Raw genomic sequence first — 27491 nt, 5'->3', positions numbered from 1 at the left:
AATCACCACTTGGCCTATGCTATGCTATGCTATGCTATGCTATGCTATGCTATGCTATGCTATGCTATGCTATTTTGGGCAAGACTGCCTTTGGTCCCAGCATTTATTTGGAAATCAAACTGGGCACCAAATTGAAAGGGGAGACATATAATTTGCATGGGGACTTCTTAAAAGAATTTGAACAGCACTGCCACCTCTTTTCTTCGGTCCGCCTCTGCGGTTTTTAAAAGAAAAACACCAAAATGCAGCTGGCAAAGGCAAAGACTGTCAGCGGCTGAGTCCCCAGCCGCCTTGCAGTAGCGAAGTCCCAAAGGTCGGGGAGTGGGGGTACCATTTGCTTTGACTCCATGTGTGCCCGAGAGTTGCAGCCTCATAGACCAGAAGATTCCCTTTGGGACAGTGTGCTATTTTCGACTCACGGAGTTTGTTTGCTTGCTTGCAAGAACTGCCCCCACCCTCCTTGCCTTTCGTAAGTTACTAAAGACCCACTTATGTCGCCAGGTATGGGGGAACTGAGATACCCCCTAGGCTTATACAGTTTACGCATGATATGATTGTGTTGTATGGTTCTAATGTTGGGTTTTACAATGTTTTTAATATTAGACTGTCACTAATTTGTTGTGAGCCGCCCCGAGTCTACAGAGAGGGGTGGCATACAACAACAACAACAACAACAACAACAACAACAACAACAATAATAATAATTATTATTATTATTATTATTATTATTCTCAAAAAAATAAAGGGAACACTCAAATAACACATCCTAGATCAGAATGAATGAAATATTCTCATTGAATACTTTGTTCTGTACAAAGTTGAATGTGCACAATAGCACGTGAAACTGGTTGTCAATCAGTGTTGCTTCCTAAGTGGACAGTTTGTTTTCAAAGAAGTTTGATTTTACTTGGAGTTATATTGTGTTACTTAAGTGTTCCCTTTATTATTATTTTACTTACTTTACGTATTTACGTACTTATTGTTTTTGTATGCTCCCGAAGGACTCTTATTCCAATGAATAAGAACAAGACATAAAAACAACATTAAAACAGTAATAAAACTCAACCAGTATACATACTCTCACTCACATGCCTAGTAATCTAGGATTCCATTCACTCAACAGTTTCTAAATCAGACCTCTCAAACCATCAATCCCAAAGCGAAGGTCCACATGAACAAGAGCCATTTGCCAAAATCTCAGTTCCTTTTTTTCTCTACGCCTTTTAAAAAATCTGCAAGCTAATCTGTCTCCAGGCTCGCTGTTCGACGTCATCGATGGGCGGGGCTTTTGAGCCAAACCCCCCCCTCTACTTCGGGAGGGGCGGTGGACGAAAAAAACATCCCAACAAAGAAGACGCGTGTTCGGAGGAGCTGCTCTAAACTTTCGGTGGAGTTTGGTTTGCTTTCGTTCCGTTTCGCTTCGGATTTTTCCCGATCGCTTTCGGGGGGACGAAGGACCCGGGGGCGCTTGTTCCGAAGTTTCCCGGAGGATCAGCCTCTTTTTTGGCACAAGCTGGCAGAAAAACTTCAACTCCGGCAGAAGCAACGTCAGTAAGTAACGTGTGGCTGGCTGTCCTTGAGCCTGTGACGGTGGGTTGGGGGGTTGAGGGAAAACACCGCTTGCGGAGGAGGTGGACCGGTGCCGAAGCAGATCGGCGTTGAGCTTCATAACAGAAGCATCCGAACCAAAATCCGGACAAATCTGGCGAATCGCGAGGTTGTCCGGCCTGGCAAAAGTCGTAGCAAATAAATAAATAAATAAAAATTACCTTTAAATTCTTCGAGCCGCGACTGCAGATCGGATTTGGGCAAAGAAGATAACGAGAGACAAAAGTGTTAAACCGTGGGAGGAAAAAAGGAGTCTGGGGCCACCGGCATAATATAAACACTCATTTGGAAACTATGCGTCTAAAAGAAAGGGAAATCTGTCATGATTCACTAAATGATGACTTGAAATAGGCTTGGTTGGGCTGTTCCTCTTTGGTGCCAAGTCTAAAGTCGACAGCTTGAGAGAAATACACTAACAGAAAAAATAAATAAATAAATTTGAATGATCTCATCAGAATCTTCCCTTACAGGGAAGGGAATATATACCTTCCCTGTAATTGTACTTTCGGAACCGTCTTCTGCCGCACGAATCCCAGCGACCGATTAGGTCCCAGAGAGTTGGCCTTCTCCGGGTCCCATCGGTGGGCTGCAGGGGGAGAGCCTTCTCTGTAGTGGCCCTGCCCTCTGGAATCAGCCCCCCCCCCAGATCAGAACTGCTCCCATCCTCTTTGCCTTTTGTAAATTACTGAAGACCCACCTATGTTGTCAGGCATGGGGAAATTGAGCCCCTGGGTTTATATGATTTATGTATGGTATGTGCTGCATGGTTTTAATAATGGGGTTTTAGATGTCTTTTAAATGTATTAGATTTGTTACATTGTTGTTATTGTTGTGAGCTGCTCCGAGTCTTCGGAGAGGGGCAGCATACAAAACTACTAAATTATTATTATTATTATTATTATTATTATTATTATTATTATTATTATTATTGTTATTATTATTGTTATTATTATTTTTATTATTATTTTTACTACTACTATTACTACTACTACTACTACTACTACTACTACTACTACTACTACTACTACTACTACAGAATAAGGCTGGGCTTCGTATTTTGTGAGTGGCTTAGTGGGGTTAGAATAGATATTCCACTTGGAGAAATAAGGGACATGCAGTTGGAAAGAAATTTGTTATAACACAATTCAGTTTTATGCAGTTTAATTTGTTTAGAACGTAATTTTGTACAGCTTTTTGCAAAAGAAAGTCCTGTTTGAGTTCAAAAGGAAATCCTTACCTTTTATTAAACTTGCTTCCAGATAAGCAGATTCACTTGATTTCAAAGACTTCCTGGGCATATAAACATCTACAAACTTATTTATTTTTATTTTATTTATTTGTTTATTTTGTCAAGTGCATATTGGTGGTATACAGATACCGTATATGATAATATTTATATACATGATACTAGTAAAAGAAAAACAGTAGGACAGGGGACAGAAGGCACTCTGCACGCCCCTTACTGACCTCTTAGGAATCGGGAGAGGGCAACAGTGGACAGTCTAATCGTAAAGTTTGGGGGGTTAGGTAACTACAATTAGGTCAAACTTAGTACCCTATTATCATGATGGCGCTGTAGTTTCAGTTTGGGGTGGCTGTGAAAAATTTGGTAGCAGGACTGGCAAAAACAAATCTGGTCCAAAAACATCTCTTGTTTCACTTCCCATGCCAGCCTGTCTCCTTATGAAACTCAACAATAAATATTGTGCCTTGAATAGCAAGTAAGATATGGTACTAGAAATGGGTTGTGTAGGATGCCAAACCTGTCGTTTAGAGAAATGCAGGCAATACAGTAAGGCTGAATATGAATAAAAATATGAGATGAAAAGCCTGTATTATAAAGCAGGGTGTGTTTCAGCTGCAAAAACAACCAAAAATTGCCCAAGTATAACATACAAACATAGAAGATTGACTGCAGAAAAAGCCGTCATGGTCCATCTAGTCTGCCCCTTATACTATTTCCTGTATTTTGTCTTAGGATGGATATATGTTTATCCCAGGCATATTTAAATTCAGTTACTGTGGACTTACCCACCACGTCTGCTGGAAGTTTGTTCCAAGGATCTACTACTCTTTCAGTAAAATAATATTTTCTCACATTGCTTCTGCTCTTTCCCCCAACTAACCTCAGATTGTGCCCCCTTGTTCTTGTGTTCACTTTCCTATTGAAAACACTTCCCTCCTGAACCTTATTTAACCCTTTAACATATTGAAATGTGTCGATCATGTCCTCCCTTTCCTTTCTGCCCTCCAGACTATACAGATTGAGTTCATTAAGTCTTTCCTGATACGTTTTATGCTTAAGACCTTCCACCATTTTTGTAGCCTGTTTTTGGACCTGTTCAATTTTATCAATGTCTTTTTGGAACTTGAGGCTTGTTGCTATAGCAGTAATGCCTGTTTATTACGCCCATTATTACACCGCAGCCTGCCCATTATTACATCCTGAAGCTTCCAAATGCAAAAGTTACATGGCAATTGGCATCCTCCATTCATTTGGTTTGTATTTTATTAATTTTATTATTAATTTTATTAATTGGATTTATATGCCGCCCCTCTCTGAGGACTCGGACTTATTTTTCAGTTTGTCCTTTTTGAGCCAGTGCACAAACTGAAATATGATTTATGCATTTCCCAACATATCAACATTTTTCTGAATTATAAATTCACACAATTTGCACACATTCAGGGGAAGTGAACAAAAAATGTAAATACAATAGGGAAACCTGCTTGCAGAAATGTGACCATTTTTAAAATGAGTAATATATATATATAAATATCGACTATAATGGGTAATTCTTGGTTCCAATGTTGGGTTTTAGAATGTTTTTAATATTAGATTTGTTACACTGTCACTATTTGTTGTGAGCCGCCCAGAGTCTACGGAGAGGGGTGGCATACAAATCTAATAAATTATTATTATTATTAATTATTATTCTTCCTGGACATGATTATTTGAATCACTCTGAACTTGGTTTTTTTGTGGGGGGGGCACTACTACTACGGTGCTATCTAATAATAATCTGGAGTAGTTTTATTTTTACCTCCTGAAGAAGTGTCCCAAAGGTGCTTTTTAAAGAGGTGACTGGGTTTGTTTGGGTTTTTTGAAGTTGTTTCGTTTCTCATCCAATAAACTTGAATGAGAAGGGAAAAGTCTTCCAAGAAAAAAACAGGAAGTCCAGTTGCCTCTTGCAAAAGCATATTTAGGTCAATCTTGACCTTAGATGAGTGAGAATCTCCATTGACACATGACAAGTGCGTGGAAAATGGATTATTATGTAAAGATACCTTTGCCCCATTTGAAAGTCCTCAGGTTTTAAGGAAAGAGTAGCCACAAGTTAAATCACAAAGAGTATAAAAGTTATTTGTATCTCTTTTGTGCTATGGGCAATCACATTTTGTGCATTGTATCACTTGAGTCTATGCTACAGATTCTAATCCATGCCTCTGAATTTTTTTGTCAAATCAAGGAATTAAAGTTATTAAACTAAACCGGGAAGTGTTAGGAGATTTGTGATTTAATCACTGAGTCTAATCCAGGGAAGCCAGTTATCAGGAGCTCTTAGATAGCTTAGAGATTGCTTATCTTGCTTCTTTCCAGAATGATTCAAGTCTGGATTTGGCATGTAAATGCCTAATTGATTAGATCATCATGGGGAAAAGATAAGGGAGCAAAGATCCTATTGTAGCATCCAAGGAGTTGAAGGTTATGGTGGTTCTATTTCTCTGGTTGCTACCAAACCATTTTGGGAAATTTCCTTGGGTTCAAAGCCTCTCATGTTATTTAACATAATAATCCACAGGTTTGGAGCTGTCACAAATATGGCAATACTAAATATACTGCTCAAAAAAATAAAGGGAACACTCAAATAACACATCCTAGATTTGAATGAATGAAATATTCTCATTGAATACTTTGTTCTGTACAAAGTTGAATGTGCACAACAGCATGTGAAATTGATTGTCAATCAGTGTTGCTTCCTAAGTGGACAGTTTGATTTCACAGAAGTTTGATTTACTTGGAGTTATATTGTGTTGTTTAAATGTTCCCTTTATTTGTCTGAGGAGAGGGGCGGCATACAAATCTAATAAATAAATAAATAATTTTTTTTTAGCAGTGTATATTCCTTTCATCTGCTTTCATGGTTTGATGTTTTCAGAATCTCCATGTATCCAGGCTGTAAAAGACCGGGAAAATAGTTATCCCAAGCTGAATTCAAGCAGGATCAATAATATATAGACCTTCTGGTGAGATTGCATTGCATTTTATGGTACATACAATATTCACAGTATGGTATCCTCTAGGATCCAAAAATGACACTGGGCAATCACTTAACTTTAATGGCAAAGATAAGCATGTAATGCAGGATAACTACAAATCTCTGACAAGATTGAACTGAAAAAATCAGAGGTGTCCTTTCATGAAAGAGATAGACTACGTTTGGTGATTCATAAAACGGTAACCTGAGGGCTGTACAGTAATATGTGTTATGTGAGGTAACCCTTGGAGATGTCTAAAATTGGAACTGGCCCAACAAATTAGAAGCAGAGTAAAACTGAATTTTATAGATTTTCCTATTTTCGGCCAGATTGCTGTGTTTTTCTTAGTTAATTATTTAACTGTTCCTGTAGTTAAAATATGAAAACATTACCTATGTTTCCTTCTTTCTTTTTTACCTCCTCTTTTACAACTTCATGTGTCGAGGGAGATACAAAATTCTGGTTCTTTCACTTCTGGTGGTCTCTACCATTGTTATTCGATCTTTTAGTACCATGTCTTTGATATTGTCTCTCCATTTTCTTCTGACTTTGCCTCAATGCCTCATGTTCTTTGGGCTTCTCCTTCCATATGACTTGTATAGACTCCCAAGAATCTGATGTCATTCTCTCCTGAGATGGATCAGATCAATTTTATACATCTATATTGTAGTTTGTTCTGCAGGTGATCTTGAGATGGGTTAAGCGTGTTGTGATTTGTCTAGTGCAGGGGTAAGCAAAGTTGGCTCTTCTATGACCTGAGGACTTCAGCTCCCAGAATTCCTGAGCCAATCATGCTAGCTCGGGAATTCTGGGAGTTGAAGTCCACAGGTCATAGAAGAGCCAACTTTGCCTACCTCTGGTCTAGTGTCACTTTCAGATCAGTTATGTGGTTTCCATATAACAAATGTGGACTTCTGTGTGATGCCATCTCTGGTGATTATACTCTTAAAGCTAGAAGCAGCACAGAGTTGAGTAGCCAGATTTCTAGGTTCCCTAGATTTTGAGATCATTTATTATTTGTTCATTATATTGATATTTCCATTCAAGACTTTTTAATAACAACACGGAGAGGGGCGGCATACAAATCTAAATAATAATAATAATAACAACAACAATAACAACAACACACAGCTTTTTAAACTTTGTTTAAAAAGAAATCAATGAGACTCAGTTCGAAATATTACCATACTTATAAAACTGCATAGACAATGATGAATGTCCATTGTTTTCTAAGTAGTCCTTCATCCTGAAGGTGAGGTGGCTAGTGAAAAAAGACAAGGCTCTCATGGTTGGATGGTCAGCTGCCAGAGAGAGCTGCCTTGGATTTTCTCTTTATTGTTGTGAGACCACATTTGGAATACTGTGTTCAGTTCTGGAGACCTCACCTACAAAAATATATTGACAAAATTGAACGGGTCCAAAGACGGGCTACAAGAATGGTGGAAGGTCTTAAGCATAAAACGTATCAGGAAAGACTTAATGAACTCAATATGTATAGTCTGGAGGACAGAAGGGAAAGGGGGGACATGATCGAAACATTTAAATATGTTAAAGGGTTAAATAAGGTTCAGGAGGGAAGTGTTTTTAATAGGAAAGTGAACACAAGAACAAGGGGACACAATCTGAAGTTAGTTGGGAGAAAGATCAAAAGCAACGTGAGAAAATATTATTTTACTGAAAGAGTAGTAGATCCTTGGAACAAACTTCCAGCAGACGTAGTTGGTAAATCCACAGTAACTGAATTTAAACATGCCTGGGATAAACATATATCCATCCTAAGATAAAATACAGAAAATAGTGTAAGGGCAGACTACATGGATCATGAGGTCTTTTTCTGCCGTCAGTCTTCTATGTTTCTATGTTGTTATCTGTAGCACTATTTAAGTAGTATTCATTAAATTATTTTTTAATAATAAATGTTGTGGAGGTGTTGATGAAAAATTTGAAACTTCATGAAGGGATTGAAGGGAACTAAAGAGTTTGGGATTGCTGCTTAGAGCATACATCGGGGATATCTTGCAAAACTCCAAGCAGGTTAATGAAATGCATCATTACTTCAGTTTTAAAACTGATTTACAGAGCCATATCCAAGGAGATTACTTATGCAGCCAATTTAATTATATTTGCTGCATAACTAATTCATTTTCTCATTGTGCTGCATATTTAAAAGCCTGCCTCTTTAATTTTGTTTACTTTGCACCATTTAAACCCTTGGGAATATTAATCTAAGCTAAATGTATTTTCTATAGTTTGTAGTGCTATTTTTTCCTGACCTGTTTTTAATGGTCTAAAACAGTGTTTCCCAACCTTGGCAACTTGAAAATATCTGGACTTCAACTCCCAAAATTCCCCAGCCAGCAAATGCTGGCTGGGGAATTCTGGGAGTTGAAGTCCAAATATCTTCAAGTTGCCAAGGTTGGGAAACATTGGTCTAAAATACATGAATCGGGTGGGTTCTAACTTACCTCGCTCTTGGTTTGCTTCCTCCTGTGCATCTGCACTGCATGAGTGCAGAATATCCAGCTTATGCATGTGCACAGGAGCTAAAAAACAAGATGGTGGCACCTATGCCGCTGCCGATAGAGCTGGTTCGGGGGCATGGCCAGTCAGCCATGGCTGCTGGCTAGCGAGTGGGGGGAAATTCCCGTTAAGAGTTCTAAAGAACCGGTCCGACCCAGCAGGAACCCACATCTGCTATTAATGGAATAATAAAGAAGGAAGTAGTGTCTGCTTGTTTGTTACAGCTTAAATTATAGTACATTGTGTGGGAGGAGGCAGATTTCACGAGAATAGGAAAACCTTGTGCTTGTCATACAAGTTGGAGACAGCATAATAGCTTTGATTTAAAAAAGATGGTAATCTTACATAGAATCAGGCCCTTCAGACAAAAGTGGTTGATGCCATTTGGATTTAAACAGATTAGTGCTATGAACATCCAACAAATAAATTAGTGCTGTGTCTTATGAAAACATTGTTGAAACTCCCAACCATGCAATAAATGACTAGGATTGGATACATTACCAGATAAAAATGATGGTAGCTGAAATTTTCAGTAGTAATTACAGTTGCTTGCTTGCTTACTTGCTTGACTTTCAGGTATGTTGTGCAGTAATGAGAATGGAAAATGTCTAATCTTATGTAGTTAAATAGTGGCAAAATTATTTCCCTGCATACTCATTAACCAGTCTACTTCTTTCAAAATCACACATAAATGAGTCATATTGTTTGTTTGGATGGCAAATTTTACCATGAGATCTGGAAGTATGGTACTTTCATCTTCTGGGCCTCTGGGATCATTCGTTTTACATAGTGTTTGTTTTAGCATAATATAATGGATAATAGAATACATAATTTTTTATTGGCCAAGTGTCATTGGACACACAAGGAATTTGTCTTGGTGCATATGCTACAGCGGTCTACATAAAATAAAAGATACATTTGTTAAGAATCATAAGGTACTTAATGATAGACACTTAAAGGTCCAAATAAGCAATCCAATCATATTAAGAACCAGTTAATATAAATTATAAGGATACAAGCAACAAAGTTACAGCCGTACAGTCTTTAGTGGAGGAGATGGGTGATCAATGAAAATGAACAATTGTATTTTTGAGCTCATTTTTTTTTCTTTTCCCTTTCTTTTATGAATAAGATTAAAATATTCTATAGTTTAATCCTGTGTCTGAATAGCCTAAGAATGTAACTTTAAAATCCTAAATATGAGAGACAGATATATAATGTGATATATAATTATGGTTGGCCACAATCAGTCAGATATTTAAGCATTGATCCATCTATCAAGTTATTCTCTAATAATGTGATCAGAGATAAGTGTCATGATATTATAATAGCACTTTACAGCCTTCTCTAAGCGATTTGTAAATTCAGCATATTTCCCCCAACAATCTAATAATAATAATACTCCTAATCAATAACAGTTGGGGTAATTGTGGGAATTAGAGACTATAACTCCATTCAGGTATTTGCACATTCTTTATTTTGATGCATTAGAGATTGCAGGCATGAAATACATAAAATAAGTTATAGTACTCCAATTTATTTAATTAGATAAAAACACTTAAGGAGTCAAAGGGATTATGAAAGATGATGTTTATTAAGGTTACATAATATTGAACCTTGGATGAGATCAAATTAATTAATGTAATCCCAAGAAGACAAAGGATTATTATTATTTTTGATTACAGAAGAAATAATACAGTGGTACCTCATGATACGAACCCCTCGTCTTACGAACAACCCGAGATATGAACCCGGGGTTCAGAAAATTTTTGCCTCTTCTTACGAACTTGTTTCTTCTTATGAACCCGCTGCCGCCGCCAAGAAGCCCCACCAGCCGGCTGTCACTTTTTGAAACAGCCGGGGGGCTTCCCAGCGTCCTGAACCCGAACGCCAAACACGAACTTCCAGATTCCGCATTCGGGAGGCCTCCGAGAAGCCCCCCGGCTGTTTTAAAAGGTGACAGCCGGGTGGCGGGGCTTCCCAGCGGCCTCCCGAACGCCGAACCCGGAAGTTCAGCAAAAGTTTGGGTTCGGGAGGCCACTGGAAAGTCCCGCCACCTGGCTGTCACCTTTTAAAACAGCCGGGGGGCTTCTCGGAGGCCTCTCGAACACCAAACCTGGAAGTTCGGGTTTGGTGTTCGGGTTCAGGAGGACGCTGGGAAGCACCCCCGGCTGTTTCAAAAGGTGACAGCTGGGCGGCGGCGTTTTTTTGCGGGGGGGGGGGGGTTCGTTGCATGGATTAATGGATTTTACATTGTTTCCTATGGGAAACAATGTTTCGTCTTACGAACTTTTCGTCTTAAGAACCTCCCCCTGGAACCAATTAGGTTCGTAAGACGAGGTATTACTGTATATCCATGGAGAAAGCCTTGGTTAAATGACAATGTATGGTGCTATCGCCCACATGCAACAGCATCACTGGTAGGTTTGTTAGAGGCCTTTGAGTGACAATCACCTCCTTGTCAGCTCTGTATAAAAGGTGCCCCAAGTTCTTTCTCTTTTCATTGCTGCAGAAACTGCAGCATTAAATGTGGGGACTATTTGTAGGAAAGGCAGATAGAATCAAAGTTATAAAAGCATCTTATTATTTGTGTTCACAATTTTCTTTTTATTCAATACTTGAGGAGGTTTTTTTAGTGGGGCTTAAATCATACAATAAAAACAAATCCAAACAATATAAGCCACTATAAGCAGAGCAGTAAAATTACAGATTTTCTTATTCAAGCCATAATTAGCTGCTGATATTATTGCATGCACAGCAAAGTAAAATCGTTATTCATATTATTTGCTGCGTGCGTCTTATGGAAATTGCCTGGGAAGCAGTCCCCCAAGGTGGACATTGCTGTTTCTGGACAGAATAACTGAGCTGGAAGGGACCTTGGAGGTCTTCTAGTCCAACCTTCTGTTCAAGCAGGAGACCCTATATACTGGAATGCCAGGAGGAGCTGATCTGTGAGGGGATCCTGCTCCAGATCAAGGACTCAGGCTCCTGCTTGAATGTGCCTCCTCATTCAATTTATTTATTATTATTTGGATTTGTATGCCGCCCCTCTCCGAAGACTACATCACCAATTACAAATAACTACATCACCAATTACAAAGCCATTTTATTTATTAGCAAAAGTAACTTCCATTCAATTTAACAACATCCAATATAATCAAAAGTGATTATACACCTTTTTTGCATGATGTATAAATGGGAAACATGCTGTGACAGACATTGGTATATGCCTGCCGCACGAATCCCAGCGACCAGTTAGGTCCCACAGAGTTGGCCTTCTCTGGGTCCCATTGACTAAACAATGTCGTTTGGCGGGACCCAGGGGAAGAGCCTTCTCTGTGGCGGCCCCGACCCTCTGGAACCAACTCCCCCCAGATATCTGAGTTGCCCCCACCCTCCTTGCCTTTCGTAAGCTCCTTAAAACCCACCTCTGTCGTCAGGCATGGGGGAATTGAGATATTCCCTTCCCTCTAGGCTTATAAAATTTATGCATGGTATGTCTGTATGTATGATTGGTTTCTTAAATTGGGGTTTTTTACACTACTTTTAATATTAGATTTGTTCATATTGTCTTTTTACTGTTGTTAGCCGCCCCGAGTCTACCGAGAGGGGCGGCATACAAATCTAATAAATAAATAAATAAATAAATAAATTGCTGGAGATAAGGAGCAAATATATATTGACTATACAAACACTTTGATGGCTATTTAACAATAGTAGAAACTAACCTTAGCCAGGAAGAAGCAAACCATCAGCTGCAGACATTGGCTGTGGATACAAGTGATTGGAGCCATAAAGAATAGTAGTTGAATGAGGTTAGAAAGAACATTTTGCATAATTTTTTAAGTTGACAGGCCATCCATCCTGACCCTACTTCTTGTTTGAAGCCTGAAAATAGCAATTGTCTCATTATATTATTATGAGGATTCAGGATCTTTCTGGGGGTACTTCCAAGCAGAGAAGTACTACTTGTCATGAAATCTCAGTTGCCCTCCAGGCATAAGTATGAGTAAGAAATTCCCTCCTTACTTCTTTTTCTTTTTATCCCTTCCTAGCTGTCAGGATTTAAACCAGACTACCCCTGACATTACATGGAAATGTGAAATTTAGCTTGCCTGCTAAATCTGTCCACCCATTCTTTGTGACAAACAGACATTAAATCCTATACAGTGTAATCCTTGGGAGGAGGTTTATTAAGGGGTCTTATCCAAAACCAAACATTCTTATTCTGCAGGAAAATAAAGTAAATAAAACAGTAAGATACAGTGTTCCCTCAATTTTCGCGGAGGATGTGTTCCGAGACCGCCCGCGAAAGTCGAATTTCCACGAAGTAGAGATGCGGAAGTAAATACACCATTTTTGGCTGTGGATAGTATAACAAGCCTTCCCTTAACACTTTAAACTCCTAAATTACCATTTCCCATTCCCTTAACAACCATTTACTCACCATTATTACTGGTACTCACCATTGAATAAGACACTTAGTGATCCTGATATTTATAAACATAATTATTTATTAACAATATTTTTTTGGGTTATTTATTTGCAAAAATTATTAGTTTGGTGATGACGTATGACATCATTGGGCAGGAAAAAATATGGTATAGAAAAAAAACAAAGTATTTTTTAATTAATATTTTTTGAAACATAGAAACATAGAAGTCTGACGGCAGAAAAAGACCTCATGGTCCATCTAGTCTGCCCTTATACTATTTTCTGTATTTTATTTTAGGATGAATATATGTTTATCCCAGGCATGTTTAAATTCAGTTACTGTGGATTTATGTACCACATCTGCTGGAAGTTTGTTCCAAGGATCTACTACTCTTTCAGTAAAATAATATTTTCTCATGTTGCTTTTGATCATTTCCCCCAACTAACTTCAGATTGTGTCCCCTTGTTCTTGTGTTCACTTTCCTATTAAAAACACTTCCCTCCTGGACCTTATTTAACCCTTTAATATATTTAAATGTTTCGATCATGTCCCCCCTTTTCCTTCTGTCCTCCAGACTATACAGATTGAGTTTATTAAGTCTTTCCTGATACGTTTTATGCTTAAGACCTTCCACCATTCTTGTAGAAAAACCGTGGTATAGGCTATTCGCGAAGTTTGAACCCGCGAAAATCGAGGGAACACTGTACTTGGAATTTAAGGCCTATTGCTGTTATGTTTCTGGATTTCTGTCATTTTGATGATTTATAAAACAAAATAATAGTTTTTCTCCTTCTTTTTGCATTGTAGGCCCCATTCATGGGTCCAAGTAAGAGAGTGGATTTGAAAATCATTATCATTGGAGCTTTAGGGTAAGCATATTTTAAAAATAAAAGCATATTTTTTACAATAAACCCTTTTAAAAAAAAACCACCTTGAAACAAAGTCAAGGGAAATTATAGATGTGACAGATAATTTTTCTGATTCAATAAAGCTGCTCCTTAAAGTTCCACTATCTGGATATCTTAGCTTAGAAAAAGGTCCTTTGGCATTTAACCATTGTATTTAACCTATTTTTCAAAAGTTCAAAATACTTAGATGAATGTGCCATGGATTTATGATGAGTCACTCCAGAAAAAATGGAATTTCTACTTGTTGACTTTAAAAGAAATATTATGCTACAGCTGACCACTTTGTGCTACTACGATACTATGACCAAATTGAATTAGCAATTTGTTAGCAATACGCTAGAGATCAGATAAATAACAAAGCAGGCAAACTGAATATTTGTTTTTTTAAGTTGTCTGCATTTACTAGTGTACGGTAGTTGCAATTTGCTTCCAAATAAACAATCCATGGGATTATTTTGTCAGTTACATTTTATATCAATACATGCAAAAATATGCTATACAAGATTTATTTATAAGTTATTATCAGAAACTAATTTGACGAATCACTTCTTTGAAATAAATATTTCAATCCCCAAATTCATTGATGAAACTGGATTGCTACAATTTTGAAATTGGTTTGAGTTATTTCCACAAGCACCACCCCAATAAACTGTTTTTGATGTTTTTTTAAATATTTTTGAACTGCTATGAGTGTACATTAATCTAGTGGTATATCTGTAGCCAAAAATATTTGTTAATAAGTACTATATATTATTTCTTTCTGAAGAAATGATCACTAAAAGTCCACAAAGACTTGCTGGCAGATAATCATCACGTTATGGTCTTAGTATGTAACTTTTCTTCTTATTTTTCCCCCACAACAACAACTGTTGTGAGAGAGGGCTGAGAGAGTGATGGGCCCAGAGTCACCCAACAAACTTCTGGGTGAGATTGGATTAGAACCAGGCTCTTCCCATTTCCAGCACTTTCACCATTATGCCACACCAGTATTATTTGCCATATAAGATTTTGAGCATCCATATTTTTCTTCTGAAGCTGGAAAATTGCAAGGGAAGAAAATTTCCTGTCCCTGATCTAGTGAGAATTATGGTATTTAATTGAGTTTACATTTCTTTTAAATGGTTTGCACATTGATTAGAGATCTTTTGTTGTCTACTCATTGGTTTGCAGATCAAGCAAATAGAATATGCAGGGTAAATATATTTAATGGATGTTATGTAAGAAAATCCATACAGCACAACAAGCAGAAATCAGGGGACAAACCAAAGAATAGAAATGGTGCTCTGGAAAATAAGAAAGTGCCTACTTATAAAAAATACTATAAAGAGTGCCTGCTAAGTTTAAGAACAGATAGCTGTCCAAATATATAATTAAAATGATAACTAGGTGCTTTTGTTGGACAATATCAGTCAGATATGTTATAATGAACACTTTAACTTACCTACAGCAAGTGAAGAATCTAATACTTGCTATTCAGATCCTAAAACCTGGATCATCAAACCAACCAACCAACCAACCTACCAAACAATAACCAACCAACCGAACAAACAAACAACTAAGTTGTATAAAGATTATAACTAAATAGTTCTAACATTTCTACGGACTTACTTTAGTATAGATAATAAGTGATTAGAATTAGTCTTTGATTCTAGTTTCATCAGTTCAAGTGAAACAACATTAATGGACATTTTTTAAAAAGTTTGAATCCAAAGTTGCTGAAATGAAATTTGTATATGTGTTTCTTCTTTCACCCCAGTGTAGGAAAAACCTCTCTTCTCCACCAGTATATTCACAAGAGATTTTATGAAGACTATCGCACCACCCTGGGAGCTAGTATTTTGTCCAAGGTTATGGAAGTAGACCACACACCACTGAAACTGCAGGTGACAGAAGTTTTAAAGTCTCAGATTTCTTATTCCACGGTTAGCCAAATATTTACAGCTCAGTCAGATGTGCTGCAAAGGAAGGACAGATATTGTGAAATATTTTCATGTTTATATTACTGTTGACAGCAAATCTCCAAGAGCAACCAGAGCTTATGACATTATAGGAAGAAAATCATTTTAGTCTAATGTGGCAAAAAAATTAAAAATCAGGAGGAGTCTGGTAGCTGGCAACTTTCATAATTACGTACATTTTAGTAAACTTTGTTAGAAAAGAAACTTATCAGACTCCTACAGAGCTTAAGAATATCATTTTGTAATTGCCTCTCACTAAAATACAGTGATACCTCATCTTACAAACGCCTCGTCATACAAACTTTGCGAGATACAAACCCGGGGTTTAAGATTTTTTTGCCTCTTCTTACAAACTATTTTCACCTTACAAACCCACCGCCGCCGCTTGGATGCCCCACCTCTGGACTTCCATTGCCAGCGAAGCACCCGTTTTTGTGCTGCTGGGATTCCCCTGAGGCTCCCCTCCATGGAAAACCCCACCTCCAGACTTCCGTTGCCAGCGAAGCGCTTGTTTTTGCAATGCTGGGATTCCCCTGCAGCATCGCACAAAAACACAGAAGTCCGGAGGTGGGGTTTCCTATGGAGGGGAGCCTCAGGGGAATCCCAGCAGCGCAAAAACGGGCGCTTTGGCCTGACAAAAGGGGTGAATTTTGGGCTTGCACTCATTAATCACTTTTCCATTGATTCCTATGGGAAACATTGTTTCATCTTACAAACTTTTCACCTTAAGAACCTCGTCCCGGAACCAATTAAGTTGGTAAGACAAGGTATCACTGTACTGATTTTGTTAATGACTGTGTTTTCACATAGTCACCTTTAAAGCATTGGATGTCCCAATGGCATTTTGGTTTTCCTTTGAGAAGAGGAATCACTTTCCTAAACGTTCAGTGACCTATTGGGAGAGGAGGCTGGAGTTCAATAGCATAGCCCAGTCTTTTGTTATCTGATTGTCTCAGCGAGCACCATTTCCCTGCTATTTCTTAATTGATAACACCACATCAAAGTCAACATTCATATTCCGTATATATATAATTAAACCTTAATTGTTGCCACCTGTGGAACTGAACCTGCTGCTCATTCATTCACACTGTTTTCCTTCCCTGAAGTATGTGGCATGGCTCCATGTTCGGATATTTCCCTCAATATCAAGAAAGGGAGGCTTTGCTATGTTATTCAGTGTGCCTCGCAGATAGCTCCCTTTTTTGTTTATTATTAGGAATAAAGGAGACGTTGTAAAGCATCCACTTCCATTATTACCGTATTTTTCGCTCTATAAGACGCACCTGCTGATAAGACGCACCTAGATTTTAGAGGAGGAAAATAGAAAAAAAATATTTTGAGCCAAAAAGGGGAGAGGAAGAGAGGAAGGAGTGAAAGAAGGGAGTGAGGGAGGGAAGAAGGGAGGAAGGAAAAGGAAAGCAAGAAATGGAGGGAGGGAAGGAAGGAAGGAAGGAAAGAAAGAAAGAAAGGGGGGAAGGGACAGGAACAGAGGAAGGAAGCAAGGAAACTTATGAAAGGGGAGAGTAAGAGAGGAAGGACTGAAGGGAGGGAGGGAAGAAGGTAGGAAGGAGAAAGAAAAGAAGAAATAGAGGAAGGGAAAGTAAAAGAGAGAAAGAAAAAGAGCAAGAAAGAAAGCAAGAAAGAGAGAAAGAAAGAAAATGAAAGAGAAATAAAAATAGAGAGGGGGAATGAAAGAAATGGAATGAGGGAAGGAAGGAGAGAAAGAAAGCAAGAGAAAGAAAAAAGAATGAGAGAGCAAGAGAGCAAGAGAGCAAGAGAGAAAAAGAAAGAAGGAAAGAAAGAAAGAAAGAAAGGCAACTTCAAAGAAAGGCTCACTGAGCATCTCTCACTCTCTCTTTCTATCCCTCTTTCTTTCTTTCTCTTCCTTTCTCTCTCTCCTCTTTCTTTATCTCCTCTCTCTCCCCTCCCTCTCTTTCTCTCCCCCCTCTCTCCCCCTCTCCCTCTCTCTCTCCCCCCCTCTCCCTCTCTCTTTCTCTCTCTCCCTCTCTTGCTATCTTTCCCCCTCTCCCACTCTCTTTCTCCCTCTCCCTCTCTTTCTCTCTCTCCCCCTCTCTCCTTCTCTCTCTCTCCCCCCTCTTTCTCTCTCTTCTTCTTACTTTCTCTCTCTTGTTTCCTTTCTGTCTGGGCAGATGGCTGCCTTCTGCCTTGGGGCGCGATTTGCCCCCTCTCCTCCTCCGCCGCCGCCTTCTGCCTTGGGGCGCGATCCGCCCCCTCTCCTCCTCCGCCGCTTCCTGCCTTGGGCGAGCAATCCCGGAGTCCGGGACTGTGTGGCTTTGCGCCATGAAGAGGAAACGGCTCCGGCAGCAGGGAAAAGTCGGCCGTTTTCTCTTCATGGCGTAAAGCCACCCTGTCCCCAGACTCCCGGATTGCTCGCCCAAGGCAGGGGGCGGCGGAGGAGGAGAGAGGGGGCGGATCGCGCCCCAAGGCAGAAGGCGGCGGCGGAGGAGAGGGGGCGGATCGCGCCCCAAGGCAGAAGGGCAGCAACGTTGGAGAGGGGGCAGATTGCGCCCCAAGGCAGGAGGAGGCAGCGGAGGAGAGGAGGCAGATCGCACCCCAACGCAGGAGGTGGCAGAGGAGGAGAGGAGGCGGATCGGGCGGGCAATAGAGCAGCGTGGAGAAGCCAGGGGCGCATTTGGCCGGAGGCACCGTGGGGAGGCAGGGGCGGGCCGCGGCTCCCTTTACTCCTACTGCCACACCTCCCCGCCCCCGCCCACCTCCCCGCGGCTGGCAGGCGGGATGGGGAGCGCGCGCCCGTGGAAAAGGGCGCTCGGGTGTGTATTTGGGGAGTGCACGCCTGCTCACGGGCGCAGCTTACGGGGAACGGTGGGCCAGGCAGCAGCTAGCCAGCCAGCCGGCGGGATGGGCGCTTCCGAATTCGCAGCCTCCCCCCCCCTCCCTGCCTGCATCTTCGCTCCATAAGACGAGGCTGATTTTTCATCCTACTTTGGGAGGGGAAAAACTGCGTCTTATGGAGCGAAAAATACGGTATTTACTTAATAAATTAAATTTGTATGCCGTCCACTCCCGAAGGACTCAGGGCAGCTAAAATAATAAAACAGTATAAAACAATTAATTTACAACATTAATGATAATATAAAACTCTTAAATCTTATCAATACAATCATACCATGTCAGACATTCCATTCAAATTGTATCTAGTCTGGAATTAAGAGGTGTCAGTTCTCATGGCCCACAGTCCTGCCGGCAAAGCCAGGTTTCCAAAGCCTTTCGGGAAAGCCAGTAGGGTGGGTGCAGTACGGATCTGGGGGGCAGGTGGTTCCAAAGAGCTGGCTCAAGAGCTGAAGGCCCTCCCTGGCTCCTCTGGCCTGCCAACTAACACTGCTCTGCATGGCCTGCAACTAACTGGGGACCTGGAGAAGACCAACTCTGTGGGTTCTAATGGGTTGCTGGGAGTTATGCAGCAGGATACGGTACCTTTGACTTTATATGAGTGCCTTTGAGGCCCACATTAGCCCCAATAGCAATAGCACCTAGACATATACTGCTAGGTCCTCATTTTACCCACTTTGGAAGGCTGAGTCAATGTTGAGCCTGGTGAGATTTCAACTGTCAAATTGCAGACAGTCAGCAGAAGTAGCCTAAAGAACTGTACTCTAACCACTGTGCAATCGTGTCTCATCACTAGAATGATAAAAAGCATCCCAATGACTAGTTTGCATTCTGATATGTAGGGATTTTGAAAATATTGCTCCTTTTTTTGAACAGGTAAAATATGTTACTCATGTAATGAGTGCACTTATCACATACTTCAGACTTGCAAATGTGGACCCCAGATCCAAAAGTTTCCTCTTTCTGCTGCAATGGTTACTGTACTGATGTTAATGCAGGAAAACTTCTTGTCAGTTGTAGAAGGAGAGATGAAATATAAATAGGATTGAATTGTAGAAGAGTAATGTTTCTGACACTGCAAATGACTAATGCTGGTATGTCCCTCTTGCTTTAGATTTGGGACACTGGAGGCCAGGAACGATTCCGTTCTATTGTGTCCACATTCTACAAAGGTTCGGATGCTTGCATGCTGGCTTTCGATGTCACCGATGTGGATTCTTTTGAGGCCTTGGATGTTTGGAGGAAAGATTTTCTTCAGAAAGTCAACTCTACAGAGCAAGGCTTCCCAATGGTTGTGCTGGGGAACAAAATTGATCTGAAAGATCGGCAAGTAAGAGCTGGAAGTAGAAATAGGGATGGAGGTTAAAAATAGAGCTCTCCCATCAGGATCTGATTTTTTAAAAAATCAGTTTGTTCTCAGACAATAAACATAAAGAAAAACTAACATTTTTGTAACACAAAGAATCTTTTACATCTTTACCATGCTTCATATTATAGGATAATACGAAATTGAGCCCCAACACAAGACACTTGTCCTACCTGACACTTGTAGCTCCATCGCATTTCTCGGCATTATGTCCAGAGAAGCCCATTGTAAAAGAAAACTTCTCGCAAGTTCGAGAAGTTTGATTGAACTCATGAGAAGTTTTCTTTTACAATGGGCATCTCTGGATACAATGCCGAGAAACACGATGGAGCTACAAGTGTCAGGTAGGATGTGTGTCTCACAGCCCAACATGTCCCACCTGCCAGAAATTACTCTTCACAACACCGCCACTGCCTTGTGGAGCAGGACTCTACAAGGCTTGTGCTGTAGCTTGCACAAATGGCAGCAGGACCCCAGCTGTGCTGTATGATGAACCTTGCAGCAGTCCTGCAGCTTGTGCATGCAGTGGCACAACAAACGCTGCTCAGCAAGGTGTTGGCAGCAGGTCAGCCACTTGGCCAGTGCCAAGAACAGGGAGGGGAGGTGGCGGCGATGGACATGCAATCTCACACTTGCCGCCTACTGAGCCCTCCAAATAATAGCCCCCCTCCCCGATAATAAGGCCAAGGTCATATTTTGGGGTTCCAAAAAATATAAGGAGAAGGATTTAGGGGTAGTGATTTCTGACAGTCTCAAAATGGGTGAGCAGTGTGGTCGGACGGTAGGGAAAGCAAGTAGGATGCTTGGCTGCATAGCTAGAGGTATAACAACCAGGGAGAGGGAGATTGTGATCCCGCTATATAGAGCGCTGGTTTGGAATACTGTGTTCAGTTCTGGAGACCTCACCTACAAAAAGATATTGACAAAATTGAACGGGTTCAAAGACGGGCTATAAGAATGGTGGAAGGTCTTAAGCATAAAACGTATCAGGAAAGACTTAATGAACTCAATCTGTATAGTCTGGAGGACAGAAGGAAAAGGGGGGACATGATCGAAACATTTAAGGGTTAAATAAGGTCCAGGAGGGAAGTGTTTTTAACAGGAAAGTGAACACAAGGACAAGGGGACACAATCTGAAGTTAGTTGGGGGAAAGATCAAAAGCAACGTGAGAAAATATTATTTTACTGAAAGAGTAGTAGATCCTTGGAACAAACTTCCAGCATACGTGGTTGGTAAATCCACAGTAACTGAATTTAAACATGCCTGGGATAAACATATATCCATCCTAAGATAAAATACAGAAAATAGTATAAGGGCAGACTAGATGGACCATGAGGTCTTTTTCTGCCATCAGTCTTCTATGTTTCTATGTTTCTATATGCATCCAATTCAAAGAACCTAGGACAGTGATGGCGAACCTTTTTTTCCTCGAGTGCCAAAAAGAGCATGCGTGCATGTTATTGTGCATGCGCAAATGCCCACACACATAATTTAATGCTTGGGGAGGATGAAAAAAGCTTCCCTCACCCGCCAGAGGCCTTCTGAAGGCCAGAAATGGACTGTTTCCCAACTTCTGGTGGGCCCAGTAGGCTCGTGTTTCGCCCTCCCAAGACTCCAAAGACTTCCCTGGAGCAGGGGGGGGGAGATAAAAAGGCCCTCCCCCATCCCCCAGGAGGCTCTCTGGAAGGAAAAGATGCCCTCCCAGAGCCTCCGTGCAAGCCAAAAATCATTGGCCAGCACACACAGGCACATGGGAGCTGAGCTAGGGCAACAGCTCACGTGCCAGCAGATATGGTTCCATGTTCCACCTGACCTAGGATGTCGTAATGTATTGGCATAGTGCAGGTAGTCCTCAAGTTATGATAACAATTGAGCCCAAAATTTCCATTGCTAAACAAGACAGTTGTTAAGTGAATTTTGCCCCATTTTACCAACTTTCTTGCCACAGTTGGTAAGTGAATCATTGCATTTGTTAAATTAGTAATCCAGTTGTTAAGTAAATCTGGCTTTCCTATTGAGGTTGTTTCTCAGAATATTGCTGAAGATCACATAGCTTCGAAACACTGGAACAGTCATAAATATGAGTTGCCAAGTGTCTGGATTTTGATCATGTGACCATGAGAATGCTGCAATGATCCTAAGTGTGAAAAAAGGAATGCCACTTTTTTTCAGTGCAGTTGCAATTTCAAACAGTCACTAAAGGCAAACTTGTAAATTGAGGACTAACTGTATATATATGGATCCAATCAGTGTGGCCTTTTGCAATTGACAGACGAAATGATGGAAATGTGCAGATTTTCTAAGAATCCACCCAAGATTCATGATTTGATATAGGATATATTATTATGTCACATTATATATTTCCTATTATTTATTAATATTGCATTATTTGGGGATGACAAATATACACAGCATTTTCATTGCATTCATTGCATTCCTTCTTGAAAGAAGCAACTTTCCATGTAATGTTATATTTAGACCAGCTGAACACATTTCTTTTATTTTTAGGTGTCCAAAGAAGTGGCTTCATCCTGGTGCAAGGAGAAAGATATAACATATTTTGAAGTTAGTGCAAAAAATGATATTAATGTGGTGCAGGCTTTTGAGACCCTGTCAAGGCAAGCGCTGTCAAGAGTAAGTGGCAAATCGATTATAAGAAATAGAACATCTGTTATCTTTTGTGTAGCAAAGGCACGCCTGCAATTCTGAATAACAGTTCATCCATGTAGGCTATAATCCTCAAAAGTATATGCAGTATAAATATTTAATGATCTAATATGCTTTCTTCCAACAAACCTCTGACGATCACAAAAGGGAGAGGTTGAGAAAGGGAAGATTGAACTAACTGTAAACACTCATGTCTTGGCAAATGCTATCCAAGATGATGATGATGATGATGATGATGATGATGATGATGATGATTATTATTGATGATGATGATGATGATGATGATGATGATGATAATAATTGACAGATGGAGATTTTGTCAATTCCGATGGTTTTCAAATGTCCGCTGAGATCCTTTGGTACTGCGCCCAGCGTGCCAAGTACCACTGGGACCACTTTCTCTGGCATAAGCCCATGAAAGTGGTCCCAGTGGTACTTGGCAGGCTGGGTGCAGTACCAAAGGATCTCAGCGGACATTTGAAAACCATCGGAATTGACAAAATCTCCATCTGTCAATTGCAAAAGGCCGCTTTACTGGGATCGGCAAACATAATTCGCCGCTACATCACGCAGTCCTAGGTGCTTGGGAAGCGCCCGACTGGTGATGAAATACGAAATCCAGCATAGTGATCTCGTTTGCTGTGTTGTATTGACATATTAATAATAATAATTTATTAGATTTGTATGCCGCCCCTCTCCAAAGACTCGGGGTGGCTCAGTGAGACTGTCATTTAAATCAGGGGTTCCAATATTGATAATAATAATAATAATAATAATAATAATAATAATAATAATAATTTATTAGACTTGTATGCTGCCCCTCTCCGAAGACTCTTTTAGGATTTGGGGCAACTTTAAGAATTCTTCAGCCAGTGAATTCTGTGAGTTGATGTCTGCAAGTCCTAAAGTTGCCAAGGTTGGAGACCCCCTGATTTAAATCATTAGAATTAGAATTATTTTATTGGCCAATTGATTGGACACACAAGGAATTTGTCTTGGTGCATATGACATTAAAAAAATATAGATTTGTCAAGAATCATGTGGTACAACACTTAATGATTGGCATAGGGATCAAATAAGCAAGGAAGAAACAATCAATATTAATAAAAATCTTAAGGATACAAGCAACAAGTTACAATCATACAGTCATAAGTGGGAGGAAATGGGTGATAGGAATGATGATAGTAGCATAGTATTGCAGACTTAGTAAATCATTTGACAGTGTTGAGGGAATTATTTGTTTGGCAGAGTGATGGCGTTCGGGGAAAAACTGTTCTTGTGTCTAGTTGTCTTGGTGTGCAGTGCTCTGTAGCGACATTTTGAGCGAAGGAGTTGAAACAGTTTATGTCCAGGATGTAAGGGGTCAGTAAATACTTTCACAGTCCTCTAAAGGGAGATAAAATAATATTAACTATAAGCTGACCTAAAGGTTGTACATTGCTTTCCTTATCTCAGCAGTCCCCAATCTTTCCGGCTCTGCAGAACAGCAGAAGGGAGGGTTTTGTGTGCACACACACACTTTTTGCACAAATCTAGCTTCACATACTTCGATACTTGCCTGCCCTTTTTTCCAGCCCAGGTCCTAACACACCGAGGCCTGGCATCAGGCCATGGACCAGGGTGTGAGGACCGCTTCTTTATCTCATACAATCTGGTCCTATCAAAAGTTCTGTCTAACACAAAACTTTAGAGCCTTTTAATGAAGATGTTGTCTGGTTGTGGATTTTAGCTTCCCTTTTTTCTCCATGTGACAAGTAAAAGCCATCTGATTTACCTAACGAAACCTGATGAAGGGATTCTATTTCGCCACAAGGTGTTGCTGTTTGCTCACATTGCCATATGCAGAAATGTAAAGATTTTCCTTCCACAGTCTGGTTCTTAGCTTTTTCTTTGACAAATCACATGATTAGTGGATTTCATAAAAGCAGCAATCTATGACTAAACGTGGCAGTGGGTAAAAAGGCTTTGAACCATTTCCAAAAAAATGTGATAGCTTTGATTTTTCTGCAACTGATTTTGCATTCTGCTAAACAATACATGTCTTTTTTCCTTATGCTTACATTGAGCAGGAGTAAAGATAATAATAATTTATTAGATTTGTATGCCGCCCCTCTCCATAGACGTAGGAATGTTCTTGGACAGGTGATGGCACTAAAAGCTTTATCCATTTTTAAATATGTAATTTTTTCGTATATTGAGTGTTTTTTCTTCCTCTAAGCAGTACAAATTGAAATTTCCCTTCCCCCTAGGCTTATAGAATTTATACATGGTATGCTTGTATGTATGAGTGGTTCTTTAAATTGGGTTTTTTAATATTGTTTTTAATATTAGATTTGTTTACATTGTCTTTTTATATTGTTGTTAGCCACCCCGAGTCTTCGGAGAGGGGCGGCATACAAATCTAATAAATACAAATACAAATGCAAAGTTCCTGGCTTTCAATCTTGCTTAAGAAGTTTGAGAAAGAGCTTTGAATTGAGAAAGAAATCTGCATATGAAGAATCTCAATTAAACACATTGGATGGACAGCTTTCCCTTAAAATAACCTCGCTCACTGTAATTTAAAAAATAAAAATAAAACAGCAGTAGAGCCAAAGTGGAAGCCATAATATTTTTTTAAAAATAGCATTTTATAAATTCCCTGAATATACCAGGTAGTTGCATAATAAAACCCTTAGCTGTCATTCCCCATATATCTATTTCTTAGGAAAGTTCTTGTCTATACAGTTTTCAAATGATTGGCCAGATGAATAAATCATCTTATCTTTCAAAGAGATTTATGTTTTTAATTATTTATATTTTTCTCTTAGTATCAAGGGGTGTTTGAGAATTACCTAACCGATTCTATAAAGCTCAGTCCGGAAGATGAGCCCACAACCAAATGTTGCTGACATCCCATTTGGAATGATTGACATTTGGATAGAGTCTGAAAGCTGGCACATGGAACAACTGATGCTACTGGGGAATGCTGCCCATCAGGGTAAAAGATGAACGGATATAACAATATTGCCCTCTGGCATCCCAGCAAAGGAACAGACTACTGGTGGAACAGACTACTGGTGGTTACTGGACACACCGATATTTAAGAATCATAATCAAGTATTGAGAAAATAGTTACCAAGCTGAAAGATTTATGACCTTACTGTATCAGTCAGACCCTTCTCAGATGCCACTTTGAAGTTCAGATCTATGTTCTGGAACACGCCATGGAAGGTCCTGATCTCCTATTGAAATTGACTCCTGTTGTGGTTGGCTCTGGGCCAGGTCCTGCCCGGCATAACACTCCTAGATTTTGTCATGTTTTTTTGCTAAAACTATAGTAGATAATATCTGGCCCAGCTTGATGTCTTCTAGATATAGCTTCATCCCCAGACAGTACATCTGAACGTGGCAGAGTGGGTTGGGGAAAGCTGATCTACATAGTTCAGGCACTGCTATTTAAATAATATACATATGTAGTATTTTAGGTATAGGTATATGTCTTCACTTCATAACAAGTGTCATTTGAGGTAAGTTGAGTTGAGAAAGAGTAACTTTCTCAACTCAACATACCATACAAGTCAAGACCATTCAGTGTACTTCCATGGTAAAGAGTTGACTAGAATCTGAGTCTTGCATAGTCCAACATTCAACTTCTAGATCACTGGTCACCAACTGGGGGTCCATGAGAAAATGTTGGTGGTCCGCAAACAAATTATTTGCATTTTTTATATTGCACTAAATATTATTTATCTTTTTAAAATATATATATATTAGTGGTCCAGGAGATTTAAAATTATGAATTTAGTAGTCCTGAGGTCTGAAAGATGGGTGACACCTACCCTACTGTACAACTCAGTTTCCCATCTTGGTTCCAGCCCTTGAAAATGCAATGTTAATCTTCATTTTACAGCAGAAAGGAAAAACTTTTAATATTGTTTATTAATATTATACAAAACTGGAAACTACTATCACATAGATGCATGATTCTTTTTGCATAGAAACAGAGGTTCTTGAGCAAAAAAAAATACTTTAAACGTAGAATCCATTTTCAGGATTCTTATTTTTTGTAGAAGGTTAAGTTAATGCAATATTGGAAAAGGGAATATAACATAATCATTTTGTACATAGAAATAAATAGCAGAGATTTGGAAAAGGAATTTCTTTTTAAAAAAACATTGGATATGTAGTTAATTCTTACCATTGTTCAAATATCCTGTTTTTTATTGAAAAGAGTTGCATTTGTATGGAACAGATTGAAGTCATTTTCAGAAAAGATGTTCTCACATTGAATCAATATGGAAATTTGAAGCATAATCAGGCCAATTATTTTCCTGCCAGCCTGCTGTCTGCTTCTTTGTTGGATATATGGTACTTACCAGAAGGAAGAACTCAAGTACTGGGGGGAAAGACTTTTTTTTTCTTTAAGAGTTAATGATACATATGAATGGTTCAAGGAACAGGGTAAACTAGCACAGAAGAGATATTGATCAGGTAGGTCAAGCACAGATAGTAACCCTAATAAAATTGTTGTTACGTTAATAAGGATTTTTATTGATTTCCAACTTGTAAAAGGACCACACGGAGCCTGAACTAATATCTCATTGCAAATCAGAATGAATTGGGCAGGGAAATATGATCTCCTGAATCTGTTCTGTAAATATTTTGTTGACTGTACTACTTGAATACCTTGGAATTCAGGTTTGGCTGGTGAGGACACAGCCAAATTCATTTTTGGACATTTTTGGACATTGTGCTGCCAACTCAATTAAAATTGTATTTAATAAAAAGAGATGTGAAATTACTTAACTGGAAGAAAATAATCAAACGCACAGCCGTAGGTTCAGTGTGCCTAGTAGTTTGTTCCTGAATGGATCCTAGAATTTTAATCGATGTACAGTGTTCCCTCGCTTTTCGC

At 39.6% G+C, this 27491-nt stretch overlaps 1 protein-coding gene across 3 annotated transcripts; it reads left to right on the top strand.

Annotated features, from left to right (window-relative positions):
* Window positions 1-1318: 1318 nt before the first annotated feature.
* Window positions 1319-27375, top strand: RAB7B (RAB7B, member RAS oncogene family). 3 transcript variants are annotated; one of them, XM_070748904.1, is made up of 6 exons: window positions 1319-1551; window positions 13631-13692; window positions 15488-15614; window positions 19675-19890; window positions 22436-22561; window positions 25405-27375. In XM_070748904.1, exons 2-6 carry the CDS (start codon window positions 13640-13642, stop codon window positions 25483-25485), a joined length of 603 nt encoding a protein of 200 aa, XP_070605005.1. In that variant the 5' UTR covers window positions 1319-1551; window positions 13631-13639; the 3' UTR covers window positions 25486-27375. The 3 variants fall into 3 exon arrangements, with proteins under 3 accessions (XP_070605005.1, XP_070605007.1, XP_070605006.1); XM_070748906.1 differs by having other exon boundaries at window positions 1341-1547; XM_070748905.1 differs by lacking the exon at window positions 1319-1551 and adding an exon at window positions 5788-5856.
* The last annotated feature ends 116 nt before the right edge of the window (window positions 27376-27491 follow it).

Source organism: Erythrolamprus reginae, chromosome 3 (genome assembly GCF_031021105.1).
Source record: "Erythrolamprus reginae isolate rEryReg1 chromosome 3, rEryReg1.hap1, whole genome shotgun sequence".
Lineage (NCBI taxonomy): Eukaryota > Metazoa > Chordata > Lepidosauria > Squamata > Dipsadidae > Erythrolamprus > Erythrolamprus reginae.
The sequence above is the reverse complement of the archived record's forward strand: the minus strand, read 5'-3'. Positions and strand labels throughout refer to the sequence as shown.

Excerpts from the sequence above, each read along its gene's own strand:
- RAB7B (XM_070748904.1), top strand. The coding sequence starts at position 13,640 with ATGGGTCCAAGTAAGAGAGTGGATTTGAAAATCATTATCATTGGAGCT. Across the intron at positions 13,693-15,487 it reads ATTATCATTGGAGCTTTAGG|TGTAGGAAAAACCTCTCTTC; the intron begins GTAAGCATATTT and ends CTTTCACCCCAG. Across the intron at positions 22,562-25,404 it reads CAAGGCAAGCGCTGTCAAGA|TATCAAGGGGTGTTTGAGAA; the intron begins GTAAGTGGCAAA and ends TTTTTCTCTTAG.